The 22,228-nt window shown below is 38.7% G+C and overlaps 1 protein-coding gene across 3 annotated transcripts in view; it reads right to left on the bottom strand.

Annotated features, from left to right (window-relative positions):
• evla (Enah/Vasp-like a) overlaps positions 1–22,228 on the bottom strand; it is an 88,953-nt gene that overhangs the window by 59,126 nt on the left and 7,599 nt on the right. The window contains exon 1 of one of the 3 annotated variants that reach the window (XM_061968353.1): positions 13,351–13,803. The exons of 1 other annotated variant lie outside the window; for it this stretch is intronic. In XM_061968353.1, coding sequence (XP_061824337.1) covers positions 13,351–13,373 — 23 coding nt within the window. In that variant the 5' untranslated portion in view covers positions 13,374–13,803. Of the gene's footprint in view, positions 1–13,350; positions 13,804–22,228 lie in introns of those variants that run through there. One more of the 3 variants, XM_061968355.2, reaches the window with a different exon arrangement.

Here is a 22,228-nt window from a genome sequence, read left to right on the forward strand (position 1 = left end):
AACATAGAAAAAACACAAGATACACTTTCAACTAGTGCATCAACCCAAAAAAAAACCTCCCTCCCCCATTCACACTCATCCACACCCACTCACACAAAAGGGGTTGTTTCTTTCTGCTACCAATATTCTGGTTCCCACAACATGGACAACACGACTGCAAGGGACACAGTCCCTGAAGCACACATGATTGTATGTGTTGCTGGTCCACTAACATTTTCATTAATTACTATTTTTTATGTAATTATTTTTATATTATTTTACTTTCTTTTTTATCAAAGAAAATGTTTATTTATTTATCTTATTTTATTTTTAAAGAAAAAAGAAAAAAGAAGAAAAAAAAAGGACCCTATCTTCACCAGACCAGGTTGTAAATGAAATTAGATTTGTTTAAAGGGTTTTTAAAACCAGGTCCAGTCCAGATAATGTCCAAGTCGGGCTCAGCAACACACACCTTCATTCATGTACAATGAAAATAAAAAAATTAGGGAACACAACAGATTGCATATAATATATAAACAAATTTGCATTTTCAGAAAAAGCATTTATGTACAGTCCAGATTATGTCCAGGTCACTCAAATTAGGGAACACAACAACAGATTGCATATAATCTATAAACATAATTACACTTTCAAAATAAGCCTTTGAGGACTTCCCATCTTTTTTTATGTTTTTGGCATCATTATCATTTTCAACTTTTCGCTTTAAACTCTTTGTGGAGGTCTGAATGTTTGTTATTAAAATGTTTACCTGAATTTGAAGCAACAGTGGTAATGCTGTATTGACACATTTGGCGAGGCATGTTTTAAAGCAGAGCTTGCAGCGCGGCACTTCCGTGTTTAAAGCGTCATCTTTATTGATAGCTCTGAAGCCCAAATGCCTTTATATTGCCTTTTTATTAACCAGTAGACTTGCTCTTATTTTGTCATTACTCTTTGAGACAATTTTTCTGATTGTATGCGCTCTGTGTGTGCGTTTTGACACACGAATGCGCCACGCCTCAGCTCTGCAATGTCACCGCTGTACGGCAGCACATGTGGATGAAAAATAACTACAAGTCTTCTCCAAAGGCAGTAGTACCTTCTTAATTCATTAGTACCGCTGAAATTAGTGATTAAGTCGCTACAATGAGAGCTATAGGTTCTCAAACAAATTGGTGGGAGGAAGCCGGCAAAAAAGGACTTATTTAAGTAGTAGATAGTAGGGCTTGGCGATAAAATTATATCAATATATATCGCGATGGACACGTAGTTGATATCAATAAAAAATGTGTAAGATAGAACGTTTTTTCTTTGTCGATAGCAACAGAAAGTTGCGTTTGTTGCATGTGCAAAGGCACTTGCTCTCTGGTAACTGAGCAATGCAGGAAGTGATCACTGATTAGAGGGAGTAACATGCTAATTGCCAATCAGGTAATAGTATCAACTATCATTTTTGGTTGTGCCATTTTCTTGTCTCGCTGTTGATTCTTTGCATGGAGTGAGAAGACAAACTGAAAATGAGGACAGCAGAGAGCACAGAAATTGTTGATAAAACAGAAAAATGTACCTCGACAGTATGGGAGTCCTTTGGATTTTTGAAAAACGAACTATAGTCAGACCAATGTAGTCTGTAAATTATGCAAGGCACTCGTCCCCACCTTAGTGAACAGCCTCACCTTCCTAGCACTAAACCTGTAGAAAATAGTTATTCATTATAACGTTTATATTTTCACACTTTGCAATATTTTGTTACACTTTATTAGGCATTTCTTATGTATTTCTTATTTTTGCACTTTAATTTTAAGAGGTCATTGTTAAGTATTCAATATATTTTCAGAATTTTGTTTACCATGGTTGTGTTGACATTTTCTTTCGTTTCTGCCTTGATAGTTGATGGGATGATAATCAGATGAAGGGCACATTTAAAATAAAAATATTTACACTTAATATATATTTTTACCTGGTCTTATATCGTAATACAGTTTTCAGCCATATTGCCCAGCCCGAGTAGATATATTGTTAATACATTCTTTGTTCATGCCCCACTGATTTTCAGTCTTCCTGCGCCTGTATTCTCATCTGTCTCTTTTTCCCTTTTTCTGCAGCTATCACTTGGACTGGAGGTGGAGCTACTGGACGCACCTGATGCTGATTGTTTCCACCCATTGTCAACTGCTGGTGTGCTGCTGAGATACGCCGGTTCTTTCCTCATACGTTCTCAAACGAGCTCTTCTAACCTCCTAGAGCCTGTTAGATATGTTTTGTGCTTTCTTGTGTTACCATCACTTAGCTGGTAAATTGTACCATCACGGCATCTCCCAGTGTTAGTCTAGAGCCCTGCCTCCTAGCCTGGCTACTTGTTTGTTTTTTTGTGTTTCTTTATTCTTCATGGTACCCCTTTTTCTGTGTACCTTCACTTTTTGATATTTACACAAGACGTGGGTTATAACCTTTTATTAAAGGACACTTTTTGTTACACGACTCCTTCCCGCCTTTGCATCTTGGGGTCTAGCTTACGAAGTCACAATACATGTGATCGGTATCGGTATTGGTATTGCCCAATCTCACTCATGCATGTCTGGTATCGGAATCAGCACATCCCTACTTGTATCTTTAAGATCTGACTGACACTATAAAACAGATTCTGTAAGAATATTGCACAAAACAATGTCCCTTTAGGACCAGTTTAATGTATGCACAATTGTATAGAAGATGCATGAGGAGGGGTCCTGGATCCATCTGTCTGTTTGAAAACATTGAAGACTCGTGTTTTTAAGGGTTGATTGATTACTACGCCCATTCACTAACACACATTAGGTCATGTCCGAAAAGTGAAAGCCAAATCCTCCTGACTCGAGCCCTTGTTGCCATAGCCACCCACAATTAAGCACATTCCAAATGAGCTCCTATTGACTGGGATGCCCCAGAGCTCAGAGGACAGTATTGGCAGAAGTGTGTGCGTGCTAACTGTCCATTAACATGCAGTGGTAATTGATTACCTCAGGGTTAACTAAGAGTTTTTCAAGGCTGGTACACACAAAGGTTTTTTTTCTAAATCTTAGAATATTTTTTATCTGTTACAGACAAAGACATGAAGACAAAAAAATCAGGCATTGAGCAGTTTGATCTTTACGTGTGTGGTGTGCTACGATAATATCAACAGAGCACACACATAACAATTCTGCCCCACCACGGAGCCAGACTCTAGTCCTTCAAACCCGAAATCTTGCCGAAACAAAAGTGATCTAAAGAGGTGGGCGTATCGATACCAAGGTGGGTATTGGTATCAGATTGATACTAGTGTAGTGTGATTCATACTTTTGTTGTAGTTTCTCTTTTATGGGTCTATAATTTGCAGAACATATTTTCAAATTTACAGAATTATTCAATGATCATGACATTTCTAGTCAAAAATGTCAGTATCGGTATCAATTTTGACCATAGTAGTCCTTTATTTACAGTACTGATTGATACCAAATTTCACAGTATCACCCACTGTTTGTGAGCTAACAAAATCAAAGAACAAGAAGCTTTAAAACAACCAACCACTCTAGCAATTAGCAAATAAAGGCAATATAGAAAATGACATATGAGAGGAGGGAATGATCTTGGACCATTTTTGATGGAAAAATCCCAAACAAAAAAAAAAAGATCAGAAAAAGTCATAGGGAGGTCTTTTTCATCTCAGAGCGAGCGAAAGGTGAGTATGTTCTCAATAAATTAGCTTTAATGGGTGTTTTTTTAGCTTCCTGATTGGCTACTTTCTGTAACACGTCCATATGTACAAACCGATGGCTCAGAGGCGTCGTCGGCGTTCCCCACAGACAGGAAGAGTTTTGGTAGATAATAATTGCAAATATTAATCGTGTTCAATATTTACGATTACCGGTCCTGCCTTGTTTTGGAGCCAATTATCAGGATAAATTCAATCTTAACACACCTCAGACAACAAGACAATCTTATAAAACATAACATAATTGAGCATTTGCTGTCTTTGGTCGAAAGGGGCAAATATGGACAAAAACAGCCGGCCTGATAATTGGCTAATTGGAATCCATAAACGGGATATGCTTAAAAACAATGCCCAGCAGTATGTTTGACATGTCACGCTTCAGTCAGTGTCAAACTACTGTTAGGCTCATTAGTCACCCAATGAGCGTCCATCTGGCCTGAGGAACATTTTATTTTGTGACAAGCATAACAAATGTTGACAAGCGCTATTTGTGACAAGGCTATACAGCAGGCCTATTCAACTGGTGACCTGCGGGCCACATCCGGCCAGCCAAAGCTTTTCATTTGGCCCACCGAACATCACCCAAATAGGCTTGATGAAACCATTCAAACTAGGGTTGATTACATATGCAGTCACAATGAAGCAGGAGTGGGCTGAGTAGAAGAAGACTACTTTACTAAAAAGTAATGAAAAAGTGCTTGGGTTATTGTTTTCTGGCGGACCTTTTAACCTTCCTCTTGTGTTAGCTTTCTGTTACCATCTCTTATGTTAACAATTATCTATCATCCAATTTGTTTCTAATCTCTTGGATACCTTGTTAGGCTTCCTTATCCATGAAAATATTGGTTTTAATATTTTTGGTGTGGGCCATTGGGCCTTTTTTTTGTCTGTATACCCCTCGATTTCAATTAAAAAAACTGTAAAATGAATCTCAAGAGAATCGTATAAATAAATAAAAGGTTGTTGTGTTACCTGACAAAAACTGAGGGGTATTAGAACACATCTCTTAAATAAATTTGTTTTATTTATTTTTTCATTTTAATAATTTTAACTAAAGTAACATCTATAGTGTTACGGGTCAATTTCGACCCATATATATTTACTTCAAGAAAAAGGCTAAAAAGTATTTTTTTCAGCAACAGAACTTTAAGACAAACACAAAATGAAAAGCAGAACAAGTCATAACACAAAATATAGATTTGCAAGGTCAAACAAACAACAGCAAATCAAGTTAAGTTAAGTTAAAGTTAAAGTAGCAATGATTGTCACACACACACTAGGTGTGGTGAAATTTGTCCTCTGCATTTGACCCATCAGCTTGTTCACCCCCTGGGAGGTGAGGGGAGCAGTGGGCAGCAGCGGGAATCATTTTTGGTGATTTAACCCCCAATTTAACCCCCAGACCTACTCAGTGGCTTAGTAATTAGAGTGTCCATCCTGAGATCGGTAGGTTGTGAGTCATACCAAAGACTATAAAAATGGGAGCCATTACCTCCCTGCTTGGCACTCAGCATCAAGGGTTGGAATCGGGGGTTAAATCACCAAAAATGATTCCTGGGCGCGGCCACCGCTGCTGCCCACTGCTCCCCTCCCAGGGGGTGATCAAGGGTGATGGGTCAAATGCAGAGAATAATTTCGCCACACCTAGTGTGTGTGTGTGTGTGACAACCATTGCTACTTTAATTCCAAGCCTTGATGCTGAGTACCAAGCAGAGAGGTAATGGCTCCCATTTTTATAGTCTTTGGTATGACCTCCTCATCAGACTCATCAGATGTGTCTGTGTCTTCTGGATGATACTCCTCCTCAGAAACCTGTTCATCCGTATCACTATGCTGCTCTGTGTCCTCTCCCTCATTTTTACCAAAAATATTATCCAGAATTTCTCTCACTGTAAATCTTTTTTTCATTTTTGCATGCTGCAAATTGGAGATGTGCACTCTGCAAGTCACCAACTCTATACTGAATTGACCTCACATGTCTGGACATGCCCGTCTTTGTTGGTTTTTGTACTGGATGACAAGGTAAAATGAGAATCCACTAAAGCTCACATGATTGGGAGAAGAGCTGGCTGTCAGTGTGTTCAGTTTTGCCTCTAATTATTGCTTTATAATCTTATTTTTATAACTGGGTCAAAACCGACCCTAACAACACCAAGCTCATAATTTCAACCAGAACATTTTATAATTTAGTGAAAAAAACAAAAACTGATAAGCGGTAGAAAATGGATGGATGGATGTTTTATTTTGTTGAAATAGAGGTTCCTGACAAAGTCAAAAAGCCTTGATGCAAAAAATAAATGTATGTGGTTCTTTTATGCATTTAAAAACTAAAACGGGTCGGTACCGACACTAACACAAGACGAAGGTTAAGCGACGGACACATTGATCCAGAGTAGCAGCAACAATGGCAGAAATTCCAGCATGTAAGCTTCATCACGAAACTTGGCGAAACATTCCTAAGTAGATATAATGTGTGCATAAAGATGTATCATTTGTTTTGTATTGAAATTGATGACTTTGAGATGTTTTTTGTATTCGTGGACGTGTTGTTTTTTGTCTGAGAGCAACCATCAAACCCAGTTTAATACATGTAGTGCTAAATTTGACCAGTAGCGAGCGATAACGCTAATAGTGATAAGTCACATACAATGTTTGGTGTGTGAACGTTGTGTAATTTCTATATGTGTAAACATTTGTAGTTTATTGTGTGAATATATCAACTGCGGCCCTCTTCAATATGTAGTTGAATAGCCCTGCTAGACACTATACCCCGTAATTATATACGGTAAGCTGGCGAAATGCAACATTGACATTCAGTGCATTGCGTTTAGTAGATACTGTATTTCACAATTCTAGAATGAACTAATAGCGTCAGAAAAGTTTCAGGACTGGTGTCACAAAGCAGATACAATAAATAGTACCTAAACTTACAACCTTAATTGGTTCTTCTAAAGAGCTCTTAACTCAAAACTCCAATTGAAATGAATGGAAATCAATTTATTATGTGCTGCCCCCGCCTCCCAAAAAGAGACCATTTAAACATGCAACATCCCTTTTAAAAAGCAAACCAACTTTTGGATCATAAATATTGTATAAAATCAATATAATAAAATTAATTACCAACAACTACAGTAGTTTTATGAAGCAATGCAATAATAATGTACAGCATTTACCTTGGAGAGTGAAATTCTACAGTATCGCCTTCCAGCTTCTTCTGCGTCAAACACACTATCAGCAGCATTTCCATCTTTTCATGGATGAATGTCTGCTGTTTAGATATCAATGTAACTTTCTTAGGTCGCGTTAGACCCATTGGGCTTAGGTCTGGTGAAGATTAGCAGTAATACGCTCAAATTGCTTCATCATGTTAACGACATGTTGGTCATGTATTTGATGATCTCTTTTTAATATTTAATGAATATGATCCGCTTCATCTTCTCAGCACTGTCAACTAATGGCGGAGGATGATAGTAACTCAAATGTTTGCTTTCAATTTAAAGCATAAGATTCATCTCAAAACACTCTGAAGTTGAGGTAACACTGTATTTGAAATTACAGGTTTTCCCTTTTGAATGAATCCTGCTTTTTCCCAGCCTTCTCTACAATCCTGGAAGGAAGTTTTTGGGCAATGCAAATTTTGGCCATTTTCAGTCTCAAATTTTTGGGATGATAGAGCTGTGCTGGGCCGATAAAAAGATTACAAGATATATCGCGATAGACATGTCAACGATATCAATACAAAATGCGTTGGATCAATTTTTTTTTGGTCTGAAGAAACGGGAAATAATTAAGAATGGTTGGTTGCATGAACAATGGCACTCGCGGTCTGGTAAGCCAGCAAAACAGGAAATGGTCAGTGAGCAATGGGAAGGACCCGCTAAACAGCCAATCGTGTAACAGTATCAAATATCAGGCTTGGTTGCGTCATCTCGCTGTCCTGCTGATGATTTTCTGCACGATGAGTGCTACAAAGAGTGAATATATAAAAAAAAAGAAAAGTTACCTCAACAGAATGGCAGTTTTTGAAAATGTTTTCAAATGCACCGTAGTCTTTCACCGCGCTCATCTTTTCTTTTTAACCGACGTCCAGTCCCTATTCAGATGTACGGAAACTATAAGCAGGAACTAAAGTGCAGGACTGTACAATTAAAATAAATAACAGAATATAACAAATGTGCTACTATGAAACAAAAAATTGGTCCAATAATATTTCAATAATAAGTAATGCAGAACAAAAATGTATTTCCATTCCTAAATGAGAATAACAGGCCAAATTAAATGTTACACAGACCCCGTAACTTCGTGGCCGTAAACCTGCAAGAAATAATTCTTCTCAGGTTTCTCTATGTTTACATTTTCACACTTTGCACTTATTGTGTTCCACTTTTTATCAAGCATTTCTTACATATTCCTTACTTTGCACATTCATTTAAAGCGGTTATTGTTAGGTGTTTATTGTGATTTTAGAAATGTGTTAACATTGAGTGTTTTCCATGCTTGTGTTGACATTTCCTTTTTTCTATCTTGATAGCTGATGGGATTATAATCAGAGGAAGGTTACATTTGGAAAAAAAAAACCATTAAGATTAAATGTTTTTTTCTCCTGGTCAATATTTTCCATAGGTCATAAAAATATCAATAATTATTGATATCGATCAATATAACAAATTTATATCGTCATACAGTTTTCAGCCATATCGCCCAGTCCTATGTTACACCAGGCCCTGCCTTATTTTGAGTTTGTTGGTATTTTCCTGTGTTGGATGATTTAGTTTCGGTCTAGCGCTCTTATTTTGGTTTCTCTTCCTGTTTTAGTTAGTCCTTCCTGAAGCGACTTGACTCCTACCTCAGAGCGCTGTTAGGTCCACCTGAGGTTAGTTAGTAATCAACAGCCTATTTAAGCCAGCCTTGCATCTTAGTCAGCGCTCGAGAATTGACTTCTGTGGCACGCACTTCTTTCTTTTCATGGCTAACCTTAAGTGTGGTCTTGTTTTGAGTTTTCCCAATCTTTTTGTGTGTGCCTGACCGCACTAGTGTTCTGTTGTTTCGTGTACACCCCTGCACGAGAGTGTTTATGTAGAGTTGGACTACTGATGGTATTAAATATTATTTTACCTGCAAGTTGCATTCGTGCATTCTAGTTGCATCTCGAAATCATGACAACAACAGCTAACATGCGGGCCCGCAAGCGTGACAGAAAGTACTGCAATTTGTCAGTCTGCCTTGAAGAAACAGTTTAAAAGTTGACCAATGTCAAGAAGCTGTGGCGATCGATGCATTATAATTTCCGAACGTATGTCCTTCACACTCATAGACTCTGTGCCCCAATTAACTGCCGGGTGCGCTGTTAAATAAGCGCCACACCTCAAATAGACTTCTCTTTTTCCCCAAGGAACAAGACAACAGGTGGGTGGAACTGCAACTACTGTGTGTGACATATGATTAATGCCATGTGCCATGCGACAATTACTACAACACAGCAGATGTGGAATCTGTAAAGTTTGCGATGGAGTTAAAAAAGAAAAAATTATCTTGTACGCAACATGGAGCATTCCAGCAAAAAAGCTAATAATGGACCAGAAGTAAGTACGGCTGACTGGAGGGGAGAAATCATTTTATAGTAGATTTATTCCATGTGGGACTAACACAAAGAATGTGCAGAAAATTGACACCAATCCTCCAGGCCTGTATTGGCAAAAGGAAATTAATGGATGGATAAAAGTGTATTTGTACAAATTAAAACCTCTGGACCACTGATAAATTCCTGGTTCTTCAGTTGAGTAAATAAACTAATACCACTTTATGTTGTGTTTTTTTAGGAAGTACAGTATGTGCTAAACAGTAACATATCATTTTATTTTAAATAAATATTGCTGACGATTATCTTATTGTTTAAACAAGCAGTGAGTGCAAATTTGAACGTTAACGCTAGCATGCGGTGTCACCATGGCAACCACATAGATATCGTGATGACCCAAATATACAGTGGTACCTCAACTTAAGAGTGCACCGACTCAAGAGCATTTTGAGATAAGAGCTGTCACTTGGTTACATGTTTATTTAAGTTAAAAGCATCCCAGCCATTAGTTGGCGTAGCAAATGTCACAGTAAACCCTGTAAGATCCAGCCCAAACACCTGGTCTTACTCGCAGGCATTAGCCTACAGCTACAGATCGACACAACTTTGTTTTTCTAAGCATAGGAAGGAAGAAAATGAGCGTAAAGAACAGTGATGAAGTGGATAATAATCACTTGAAGAAAGAAATCATCAAAAACACAACCAAGTGTGTAGACAACTTGATGAAGCAATTTTAAGCGATTTTAAGCACCATACTGAAGCAGAATGAGTGTAAGGTCAGCCATAATGTCAAAATAATATCGACACAAAGAACATTAATCCATGAAAGTATGAAAAAGCTGCTAAAGGTGTGTTTGACGGAGAAGCAGCTGGAAGGACATACCGTAGAAGTCCACAATGCTGTACATTATTATTACATCCATCCATTTTCTACCGCTTGTCCCTTTCGGGATCGCAAGGGTGCTGGAGCCTATCTCAGCTGCATTCGGGCGGAAGGTGGGGTACACCCTGGACAAGTCGCCACCTCAATACTTTAAAAAAAAACTGTACTTGTTTGCACTATATTTTATTGCATTGTTTTTATACATACAGTATATAGTATATTAATTATCTAAAAGTTAGTTTTTTTGTTTATTTTAAAGGCATCACACAGGTGATGCAGTTTTTGGTGGGCCAAGCACCAATTAAATTGTTTCTATTAATTTCAATAGGAGACGCTGATTTGAGATACAATTGTTTTGAGTTAAGCGCGCCGTCACAGAACCAATTTGGCTTCTGCTTACTGCAGAAGAAAAAGGTGCGCAAAACAACTTTAATCAACATTTAAAACATTTCCTTGTGGTCGAGATAATATGTATTGGGTATGCTTTGGCGTACATGTTTCTCCACGGTCACTTTTATAACCTGTTTTTGAGTCTGTTTGCAAGATGTTCATTTATGCAGGGGTTTCCAGACTGCAAATGAAACCATTCCTCACCCTCTCCAAAAAGTATCACAATTTATCTTTTGAAAATGTACAATGTTTAAATATATATCTTGAAGTCGTCGCCGCCATTATATTAAGGACATGGTCAAAAATAAACTTAATAAACATTATATAGTTTCACCCGGTCAATACATTGCAAGTCTGCGTTATTATGTACATTCGAAAAATACATGAAAATAATACTTGATCCTACCTTTGTATTCCCCTCATAGCCTGAAGCAGTGAAGTTCCTCCCCATCTGCTTCAGGCCTGTTGAGCTTGACTTAATGTCCACATAAGTATGTCCACCTTGTTGTTACGTCACAACATAGCCAGACTGCTAAACCCCGCAAACAGAGGCATCCAAAACTGTGTGCAAGTAGACCTGTGCCGATATTAGATAAATCAATTAACTGAACAATAAATCATTCATTCAAAGTTTACTTATATAGTCTTTAATCGCAAATGTCTCAAAGGGCTGCATAAGCCACAACGACATCCTCGGCTCAGATTCCACATCAGGACAAGAATGATTGCCTAATTTGCATTCATTTAAAAAAAAAAAAACCTTCTAAAACCTTTACAAATGAAAACATACTTAAACACACAAACACATAATATGGCTCTTATAAAGCCAGAACAATATTTTATGTTTCCTCAATACAACTTGGTTAAATTATTTTTGTGTGGGTATAATTACTTTATTAGCACACTCAACAATACCGTAATAATAATGATACCCTGAATAATTTTCGTACATTTAGCCATTTTATTTATTGTTTTGGTTGTTTATATTTGAGGGTCCCTCACCACCTCCTTAACAGATAGACAGAACATGCTATTGCTTTTGGTTGTGATTTTTAATCAAGTGCAAACTTTTACTGACTTAGACAAACTTTAATGATCCACAAGGAAAATTGTTCCACACAGTAGCTCAGTTACAAAGGATGGAAAGGATAAGGATGGAACATTCTATTTGTATTTGTTTTATTTAATTTTTATAATTAAACATTCCAATCACAATCTTAAAATATACTAGAAATACAAGTTTATTGCATTTGAAAGGGTATACTTGCATTATTATTATGTATTGTTATTTCATCAGTTGTTAATTTGATTTCAAAATAATGTAGACAACAATATGGTTTGTCGGCAGTAATCGATAGGTCAATATATTGTCAAGCAAAATTGTATCGACCCAGGCCTACATGCAAGCTCACGCCAAAATTCATGAAATCAAAAATTGGTCCCTAAAACATGATTAAAATCCAGAGGGTATTGTGCGTTTTCTGCTGTGGCTCTGAAACTTTTGAACACTATCCCTCTGGTTATTCGGACGTCTCCCTCTTCAATGAGATTTTAAATCAGATCTTATAACATGTTTTTTACTCATTGGCTTTTAAACCAGCATGATTGTTGCGTGATCTTAGTCAATTTTATGTTTTTGGTTTTTTTTACTTATTTTATGTATTTATTCTTTTTTTAGTTAAATGTTTCTTACACTTGATTGTCCTTAGTTTTATCCTGCATTTAAAAGTGTGTTTTAACTACTGTGCAGCACTTTGTGAAACTTTAGTTTTTATAAAATGTGCTATATAAATAAAGTGGATTGGATTGGATGAACCTCATGATTTGACGCTTTTACATTGTTAAACACAAGTATCCAACATTTAGAAGTCAGAAAACACAACATTCATCACAGGTACCCTTTAAATAAGAATATTGTCAAAAAACAGGTCTTGAAAAGGAGGGGTCATCTTGTATTCAGGTGAATGAGGCACTTTGCCACGACAAATGACTATCATTACACACCGATGCCAATTGGCTCATAGCCGTGGACTCTTACTGCACTATGTAGACCGTAGCATCCCTCCCCCACCACTCCTCTTCACTCCACTTTACCCGCCACGCTAATCCTGATCCTTAAAGGGATATGCTGGGAATAAAAGCCTTCCGAGTAACGTGTATTTGTAACGTTGATTAATTGTTAAAGTGGCAGTAATCTTTTTTAAGTACAAAACGTATATTGCCCTAGTGTGAATAATAATTTGTGTGTGTACTGCGACACTTTACAGTGGATTACTAGAGTGCACGCAGCCAACCACAAAGTCCGGATGTCATCACTTCTCACACATGTGTGTTTGAGCGTCAACCTAATCAGCCCGCCTCGCCGCAATCTGCCAAGGTCCTGCTATCATTCTGTCATCTGGCTCCTGATAGTTCCTCTCATTCCGCCGCCGAGGCGATTAGCGCGCTCTATCCCGTACTTCCTGTCGGACTTTTCTCACACTCACATGCAAACTCAGATGGGAGCAATCCTCTGAGGCTCCCTCAGAACAGCTGACGGAGGTAACTCATTCCTTCTACTCAGGAAAAGACCGAGGCAATAAATTCATGGTGGAGCTGCAAACGGCTTGGCTGGAGAAGAAAAAAAAAACAGTCGCGCAAGCTTGGAAAGAAAAGGGAGGAAAAACAAGACAGATTTTCCAGTTGCATCCAGGGAAAATTTTGTGGTCACGCAGATGAAATAAAGAGGAGCCAACATAAACATTCCAGAGCAATCTTCTTTCACACTCACAAAACAGAAAGACCTACCCGAAATCATCCAAGGAACACATTACTGACGTCCAGTCCTTCAAGCAACGTATACAGGGAGGCGTGAAGGAGGAGATTATAGAGAGACTGAGGTGCTAATCTGAGCAGAGAGAGCGACACGCATGCTGGCCCACACTGCTGCCATCGACTCAAACCTTCCTTTTCTTCACATCTTCTAAAATAAGCACAGCCGGAGACGCTGCGAGCAAGACGGGGAGGAGGATGAGGACGATTGCAACTAGAGGAACGCAACGCCGGCCACAGAAACAGAGAGAGGGGAGAGATAGAAGAAACATGTGACCAGGCGTAGACCAGTCACCTCGCTCTGTGTCTTTGAGAGGAGTGCCGTCTTTCAGCCTCCGGGGAATCATTTCCACCGGATAGACATAACAGCTTATATACATCACCCCACGCACGCGCACGCACATTTACTTTTCTGCAGCATAAATGGGTTAAACAGATTCCACAGTAGTCACAAATAAGGGATTCATCCAGATCAGCTGCCATCAGCGCGAGAGCGCATGAGATCTTTGTGCTGGTTTCCTTAATGACTGTAACTGAAAATGATCAAGCAGACTATGCATTATAAAGAGTAACATCATTCATGTGACACTTTCGTTCCATAGATTTCTACCCTATAACAACAATAGAGAACGAGGGTCTCCTGTATCTTACTCCTTGGCATGTGAGTAAGAAGAATACTTATATTTAAGAGGTTAACGTTAACATGTATATTTTATTTTTGCCATTTTAAAGTTGTGCATTCTCAAAGCAAAATAATTGTATCTAAGAGGAGACTGAGGGCAGCAAGAAAACAGACCGTTTCAGTGAAGTAGAGCCTGTGTATTATCATACCAAAGCATGCAAAGCTAAGGCGCAACAAGAGGGTATGTTAATGTTAGCATGTGTGTTCATTATTGCCATTTCAAAATTGTCCATCGTCAAAGAAAAAAAAATGTATCCAAGAGGAGACTGAGGGCAGCAAAAAAACGGGCCGCGAGACTGGGGTACAGTGGTATCTCGGTTTTTGTACACCCCACTTTTCCTATGATTCGGTTTTCATATGCCGACTTGGTTATCATACAGCATCAATTAGTCAATTTACCCACGTATCATTTTACAGAAAAGAGTGTCCAAACAAAAACTCCTACGCATTGGTGTCTGTCTATGTAAAGAATGGATAGTCGTTTTTGTAAAATATTTACACTATAGACTGATTCAAGCCAGGGAATCCTTTTATCATATTAATTATGTGTGGGTAGGACTAGGCGGTATACCGGTATAATTTAGAAAGAGATATATATTTGAGACAATACTGCCATATCTTTTGATGTGTCTTTGTTACAGCCTGATGGCCGCAGCACAGGGCATTACCTTTGACTCAACCCTGCTCCTTTTGTGTTTACGTCGGCTTCTCCGATGCACAATGACGCCACACAACAAACTTTCAAAATAATATGGCGGCTCCAGTGCCGACTTCTCGACTCCCGAGTGATGCAATGCTTTGGTCACCGACTGCATTTGGCTATTGAGTGAGTGACTACAGCTTTATTTATACATACACCAAATTGCTTGAGAACCTATATTTCTCCTTGTTGCGGCTTTATCATTTATCTCATCTGTTTATGTTGTTAATTTCTGTTAGCGATTTAGCACAGCAGCTAGCGATAGCTCCTCTCTGCTGCTCGCTCGGTGTGTCAAATGTCTAGCTACTCCGCGGCTTAAAAGTGCCTCTCTCCATAGCCGAGCTGACTAACCTAGTATAGCAGCAAGGTGGCTGAAGAGTAATTTCAAGCTGAACAGCCAGCAGCCTTCACCGCAGTGAGTGAGTAGAAGCTCCATCTATCCCCGCGCACAAGCGTGAGGCTATAAACCCAACGTTAATCAACAATATTAAAGAAAACTGCTTTGACATAGTAACGGCTAACTAATTACTTCATAAGAATAAACAACACGTTATGTTACTACTTACAATACAAATAATCTAGTTGCGTACTCTCAACACTGAATATCTTGCCATAAAACACTTAAGCAACCTTAAGCACTTTGCAGGTTGTGTTTCAGATACCGGTATATACCGTATAGCCCTATTCAGCCTAAAAAGACAGAGATTTCCGTTTTGGTCCATATCGCCCAGCCCTATGTGTGGGTATGTTTTTTTTGTTAATAAAACACACACAAAACGATGAACAACTGTGTCTCTCTCCTTTCAGAGCACTGAGCTCCCTGCGCTGTCAGTGCGTTGTTCACATCTTTGTGTGTTTTGTGTTAAAATTTGGGGGGTCTGGATAAATTAGATTTGCATTAGTTTTTTATATGAAAAATGTATTCGGTTTTTGTATTCGGTTTATGTACGATTCCTTCCTCATCCGACCTTTTAGAACGAGTTACTAAAGAAAACTGAGGTGCCACTGTTTAATAATACAATTTCCAAAAACGGGGTATGCTTGTCATTTCAAACAGGGTGTTCATCACCTATATGGTATCAGCTAGTATCAAGTACTAGAAAAAGCACTGCATAGGTCATGTTTTTGCCGATGGACAAATATCAAAGACGGTGCCGTGCCAAAAAGGCATTACCAGGTTTGGAGTTTAGTAGCTTTATTCAAGTTCAGCGGGGGTCCATCTGTCTGAGGCAAACTTAAACAGCTAAGCTTCTTTGCTTGTGAGCTGAAGTGTGTGTATATAAACAATAGAATCCACTATAGGATTATGAGAATTTACAACATATTGTGAAACTTGTCTATGGATGTTCTCATTCATCCACGTCATTGTAATCTCAGGGCATTCAATCGATCGCAACTGGACTGTGTGGTTCGTCTTAGAAGACATTTTGCCTCTTATCCAAGTAGGCTTCATCAGTTCATGCTTATAGATCAGTGGTTCTTAACCTGGGTTCGATCGAACCCTAGGGGTTCGGTGAGTCGGCCTCAGGGGTTCGGCAGAGCCTCCGCCGCTGAGGTCAAGACACACCCAACTCATCGTGTAAATAAAAACTTCTCCCTATCGATGTATTATGGATACCCCCAAACAATTGTCCCTCTTAATTTTCCATCTGATTTGCAGGTGCGTAATTTTTTGTGAGTTCATGCACTGTGTTTGTGTTGTTCTTTGAACAAAGTGATGTTCATGCACGGTCCATTTTGTGCACCAGTAAAAAAACATAACTTGGTCTTGAATTTGAAAAAAAAACATTTTATTTTTCACTAAAGAAGGGTTTGGTGAAGGGGCATATGAAACTGGTGGGGTTCAGTGCCTCCAACAAGGTTAAGAACCACTGTTATAGATATAAATCTAGACTAGGTCTGACCAATCTAAGTCTATGAACATGAACTGATGAAGACTACATGAATGAGGTGAAACGTCTTTTAAGACAAACCAAACAGTCCAGTTGTGATTGATTGAATGCCCTGAGATTACAATGACCTGGATGAATGAGAACATTCATAGACACAATTCTAACACGATTTGGAACACCCACATTTACAGTACCTCCAAAATGTAGGCGAATCAGTTGGTGAGTAAATCAGCCAAGTGAGCAATACTGTTACATGACAAATAAACTCTGCCTAACAAAAAGTGACAAGGCAAAGATGGGACCATATGAAAAGAATATGTGATTAAATAGTCTGCGTGCCTTGATTAATTACATTTGTAAAAGAGAATCTCTCTTTGGTTGTCCCGAACTCCTGTTTCCAGGCCACATTGAGTAATGTTGCTTTGTTGAGCAGAGGTGGAGGTCTGCTAGACAGCAAACTGTTGACCGTATTGATAACCGTTATAAATGATAAACTACGGTAAAACTACAGACAGTTCAGTTAGTATTATCATTTCATATCCAAATTATCGCAAAACCGTGATTAATAATAGCACTTTGATAAACTCACGGAACGGTCATCCTGTTCATCTACTAGAGAAGTAAACTAGAGCGCTAACGAGCTTCAACACTTACAGGAATACAAGGCACATTAACATATTTCCACTATATAGGGGTCATAGTATGTATTTTTTTACATTTAAAACACTTCCTTGTGGTCTACATAACATGTGATTGTTGTTCTTTGGTCAAAATGTTGCATAGATTATGTTTTACAGACCGTTTTCTGACCATCTCTTCAGGATGCAGTGTTTTGTCATCTTTGTTTTAGCTTTTAGAGCTTCTGTATTGAGTGTAGTGACAGATATAAGTTACAACTATACGCTAATTCTGTATTAGAAATGACAACAGTGGAGGATGCGTCTCCATGTGCGAGCCAGTCTACCCCACAACAAAAGGATAGCGAAAAAGAAGGAGCTTATTTACTACAACGTTGGACTACAATGGCGGACTTGCGCAAAGCAAGTGTTGTAAATTCTCACCATATATGGATAATCCGCTGACGTCAGAGGTAGGAAAAACATCACAGGTTGTGCAAATTTCAAACGGCTTGTTTGGAGGAAGTATGAAGTAAGGCAAGATTGTTTTACAATTATCTCTGCCATGCCTCCATGGTTTGAATTTAAATTTTCGGGACTTATGCAGATCCTAAGTACACAGAAAACAGGTACCAATAGGTAAGAAAAGTTAGTTTTGCATAATATGTCGCCTTCAAAACGTAGGAAAATAAACATATTTAAACACTCTGATAAAACATGTCAACATAAGCTGACCTTTTTTAAATACAAATGACCTCTTTGACTCTCAAATTTTACAGTATTTCAACAAAACGAGCTCCTTTTTTTAGTAGGAAGAATTTGGTGGACCAGGACTTGATGATTTGGTTTTAGGGATGTAATGATTGATAAAACTTAGTTAGTATTACTGTTTCAAATTAAAACTACAACGTGGTAACTAACTTAAATGCTAACATGCATACAAGACGCATTACCGTGTTTTTCCTTTAAAACGTACAAAAATCAACATTTAAACATTCAAATAATTATATGGCTCTTAAGAAACAATAAAAAAACATTTTATGTTTCTTTTGCCATGCAAAATACATTGTGTGTCTGTTTATTTACTTGTTTGTGCATATTTTTATTTAAAGAAAATACAAATAAAATTTGGTTAAAAGATGTTTAGTGTGTTTAAAAGTACTTTGTGAGCAGATTCAACGATCAACAATATAGTGACAATAATGATTGCAGTAATCATTTTGGTCACAAGAGCATGTATTGTCTTTGTGTGATGATGTAAATGAGGTGTGGTTGTATTGTATACTAAGTATGTGTCCATGAAAGGGCATTTTATGACTTTTTTCTTAATACTTGTGTATGATTTTATTGTCATAATTTTATTGCATGATTTTTGTATCCCTTTAATTTAGGTAGTCAGGAACTGCAGATGGAAATGAGCTATTTAGCTATAATCTGGTACAGAACATATCTGTCTTTGAGCTTAATGTTTCTGTGCATTGTCCCTTCAAATAAAGACTAAACTAACTAAACTAACTAACATTTAACCGTGATATGAAATGTTCATATTGTTACATTCCTATATGCTACTATTACTTCGTCCAAGCAACATTTAACAGTAAAATGGTCTTTAAACAGGAATTAATTTGACAATGTGTTTTAATGTTTACAGACTAAAAAATAAGAATTGAAGTCACATTCATGTTTAAAATGAATTATTTCCCCTTGAATATCATGTTGAACAAATACAGAAACGGGTCAATGAAAGCGTGGGGGTAGTATTTCTGCTCAGCATCCGGCAGTGAGACGCACGAGTCAGCATTTTACCTCCCACTGGCTACACTGGCTGCTCCTACCTTTCCTGCTGTGAGTCACTGCGGCGGTCATCCTGCATTAATAGAACAGGACGGACGACTCACTTTTTTAGCCTTCTCGCACCATTTCACTCTCACACACACAGTCAAGTATGTAGCCAAGCGAATGAAAGCGGCCAGTCTGACAAGAAAATAGAATAACCACAGCACAATAAAAGCACTCTCATCAGCCGACTTAAAATAACTCGTGGACGGACACTTCCATCAGCGCTGCAAAAGAAGGCAGTCATGTTGAACAAATGATCCGACGGACATAAATTGATCTTGCAGCAGTTTGCCTAGTTTTCTTTTAATCTTCCTGGGGCAAAAGTGACAAGAAAATCTGAATATGAACGCTTGCAGGGCTTTTTCAACTTCAGAGTTGCTATTTGTGACATCTTCTAACCTCAAAGGTGGACGCTAATTTCAGACCTATGTTCTTCCCTTAGGAAACTGTGGTGTAAATTGAATTCATCTGCTCCATGGACAAACTGTCGTCATCATTAAAACTCTCTGTCCACAGGTGTCACTTTTCTGTGTGTGAAAGAGTGACCAGAAGAAAAGCTCTGGTTAGAAGTTGTTTTGCCTGCTGGTTTGCATGTATGAAACTCTATTAGAGATGAAACGATATGAAAATTACATACCACAGTTTTTGTAACCAAAATTACCACGGTTATCATTATTATCGCCGTATTGTTGACTGTGCTCATCAACGTATTTATACACACACGGAAATCTTTAAACCAACTATAATAAATTGACACACAAAATACTTTGGAGCGCTACCTGGACACAAGTCGAGGGACTGATCACCCTCGGCTGGGTCGCCCGAGAGAGGGTGTTTGATTAAGACCCGAAAAACCCTATGACCCCGGGAGAATCACTGATGATGTGTCCAGGGTGCACCGTAAGGTGTATTATGAAACCGATCCAGTATGGCATCGCCATTGACTTCCAGGAAGAGGCTGGATGACAACCCCGAAAGAGTGGTGACAACTGGAGAGACAGTTGACAGCCCGGAAAGACGGCAACCGGGGCAGGGAGGGGTAGCATCCCAAGCTGCAGCTCCCGCAACGGAGCACCCATATAACGCTGCGAAAAACCCTGAAGACACATAAGACCAAGATAGGCTGCCTGAGGAAACCCGTGGTGCAAGGCACAGGGCCAGTACCTTGTACGGCCCTGATGAGACGGAGGAGGAACCAGGCCCGGACACTCCCCACAGTGCCTGGAATCTCCAAGCACCACCGGCGCAACCCCGGGGCAGACCGTCGGAGGGGGGGACGCGTGGCGTGGAGCGCTACCTGGACACAAGTCGAGGGACTTATCACCCTTGGCTGGGTCGCCCGGGAGAGGGTGTTTGATTAAGACCCGAAACACCCTATGACCCCGGGAGAATCACTGATGATGTGTCCAGGTTGCACCATAGGGTGTATTATGAAACCGAAACTCTAGGCAGAAGAAACATGAAATATTGTTCTGGATTATTTACCATGTTAATTTGTAAACGATTTCGATTTTTTTCTTATTGATAAAGGCAAATTCTTCACTTTGCTTCACGTCCAGTTTATGTGACGTCACACAAGTTCACTTTCTGTTGTAGACAGTTGTCTTTGTAAAAAAAATAAAAAATCTGTTTAACGTCACATTCCTCTGAATGTAGATCGGTTAGTCTTTTTGAAGAGAGCACAGCCTGTAGATTTGATGTGCACCGTTGAATAGCTTAGTTACTCAGAGAACAATACAAGTTTAGTTTGTGGTATTTTGTTGTTTCTTAATGTTTCGCTAATGTGTCTTGTTTTCAAGTTAGCATTTAAGCTAGCTAAAGAGCTAGCACTGGTCGGTCTGTGAGTTAATCAAGGTACGGCTATCAATCATGGTTTTTCGCAAATTTTTGTTTAAAACACTAATACTAACCGTTTGAAGTTTAACCAGAGTTATCATTAATACCATTTACTCACCCCTAGTTAGGTCATATTTACAATGGGTGGGACTGTGGAATTCATACATTGATGTAGGGATGTTTCGATCAGGGTATTAAGCTGCCGATTTCAATACCGATCATCCATGGGTGAGATCGTCTGACACCAATACCGATATTGATCATATGTATTAGCTGTAAATGTTTCTATTTATTAATGGTGAGTGCTTGTGGCAGTTTAACAATATCAGCAGAATATCATTCATAAAATCATTCAACAAAGTCAATAGGACAATAACTGAACCAAAGCAAAAACTACTATATACTATTGGTGGCCAAAGGATTGGCACGTCTCAAATCAATCAATCAATCAATCAATCAAAGTTCATTTATATAGCCCTAAATCACAAGTGTCTCAAAGGGCTGCACAAGCCACAACGACATCCTCGGCTCAGATCCCACATCAGGGCAAGAAAAAACTCAACCCAATGGGATTACAATGAGAAACCTTGGAGGGGACCGCAGATGTGGGGGACCCCTCTCTACTTTTGTGCAAATCTGTGCCTCCCTGCTACTAGTACTATTACTGGGTATTTGGTCAAATTACTAAATTACCCCCATATGAAACAATAAACATGGAAAGGGTTGTTCCAGAGTCAAAATATTGACACATTTAAACATCTATTAAGTGTACAAGTATATTTTTTAAGTTTTATTCTAACATTTTTAACTGTCCAATTTTGGCGCCTAAGAAACTTCTCTATGACTTTAGCTGCTGACTTCTTCTGTTTGTTTGAGATAGTCTTTTTGCCATAAGTGGTGTAAAATGTATTACAACGGACCACAACTGAGAAACAGATATTTTTGCCGGCCCTCTAGGGGGCGCTCGCGGCCCAAAAATTGGCCCCGGGCCTATGGTTAAGAAACACTGTTCTAAAGCCCTTAAAAAGGGTTTAGTTCACGTAGGCCCGGGCGATATGGCCTAAATCCCTGATTTTTTCACCAAAAATGTGATTTACGATATGGATCCAACACTGCATCATCAGAAATAATTCATAACGCTAGTTGTACCGTGGGTTAATGAAAGACTACGTGTCCATGCACTAAATTAGTATGATTTCTCAAATAATTTGGCTCTAAAGAATAATTCTACATCCGATGGAAACACCTCAATCTGATCAAGTTTGGCTTTTAAGAGACCGGACTAACA

Source organism: Nerophis lumbriciformis, linkage group LG08, assembly GCF_033978685.3.
Source record: "Nerophis lumbriciformis linkage group LG08, RoL_Nlum_v2.1, whole genome shotgun sequence".
Classification (NCBI taxonomy): Eukaryota; Metazoa; Chordata; class Actinopteri; order Syngnathiformes; family Syngnathidae; genus Nerophis; species Nerophis lumbriciformis.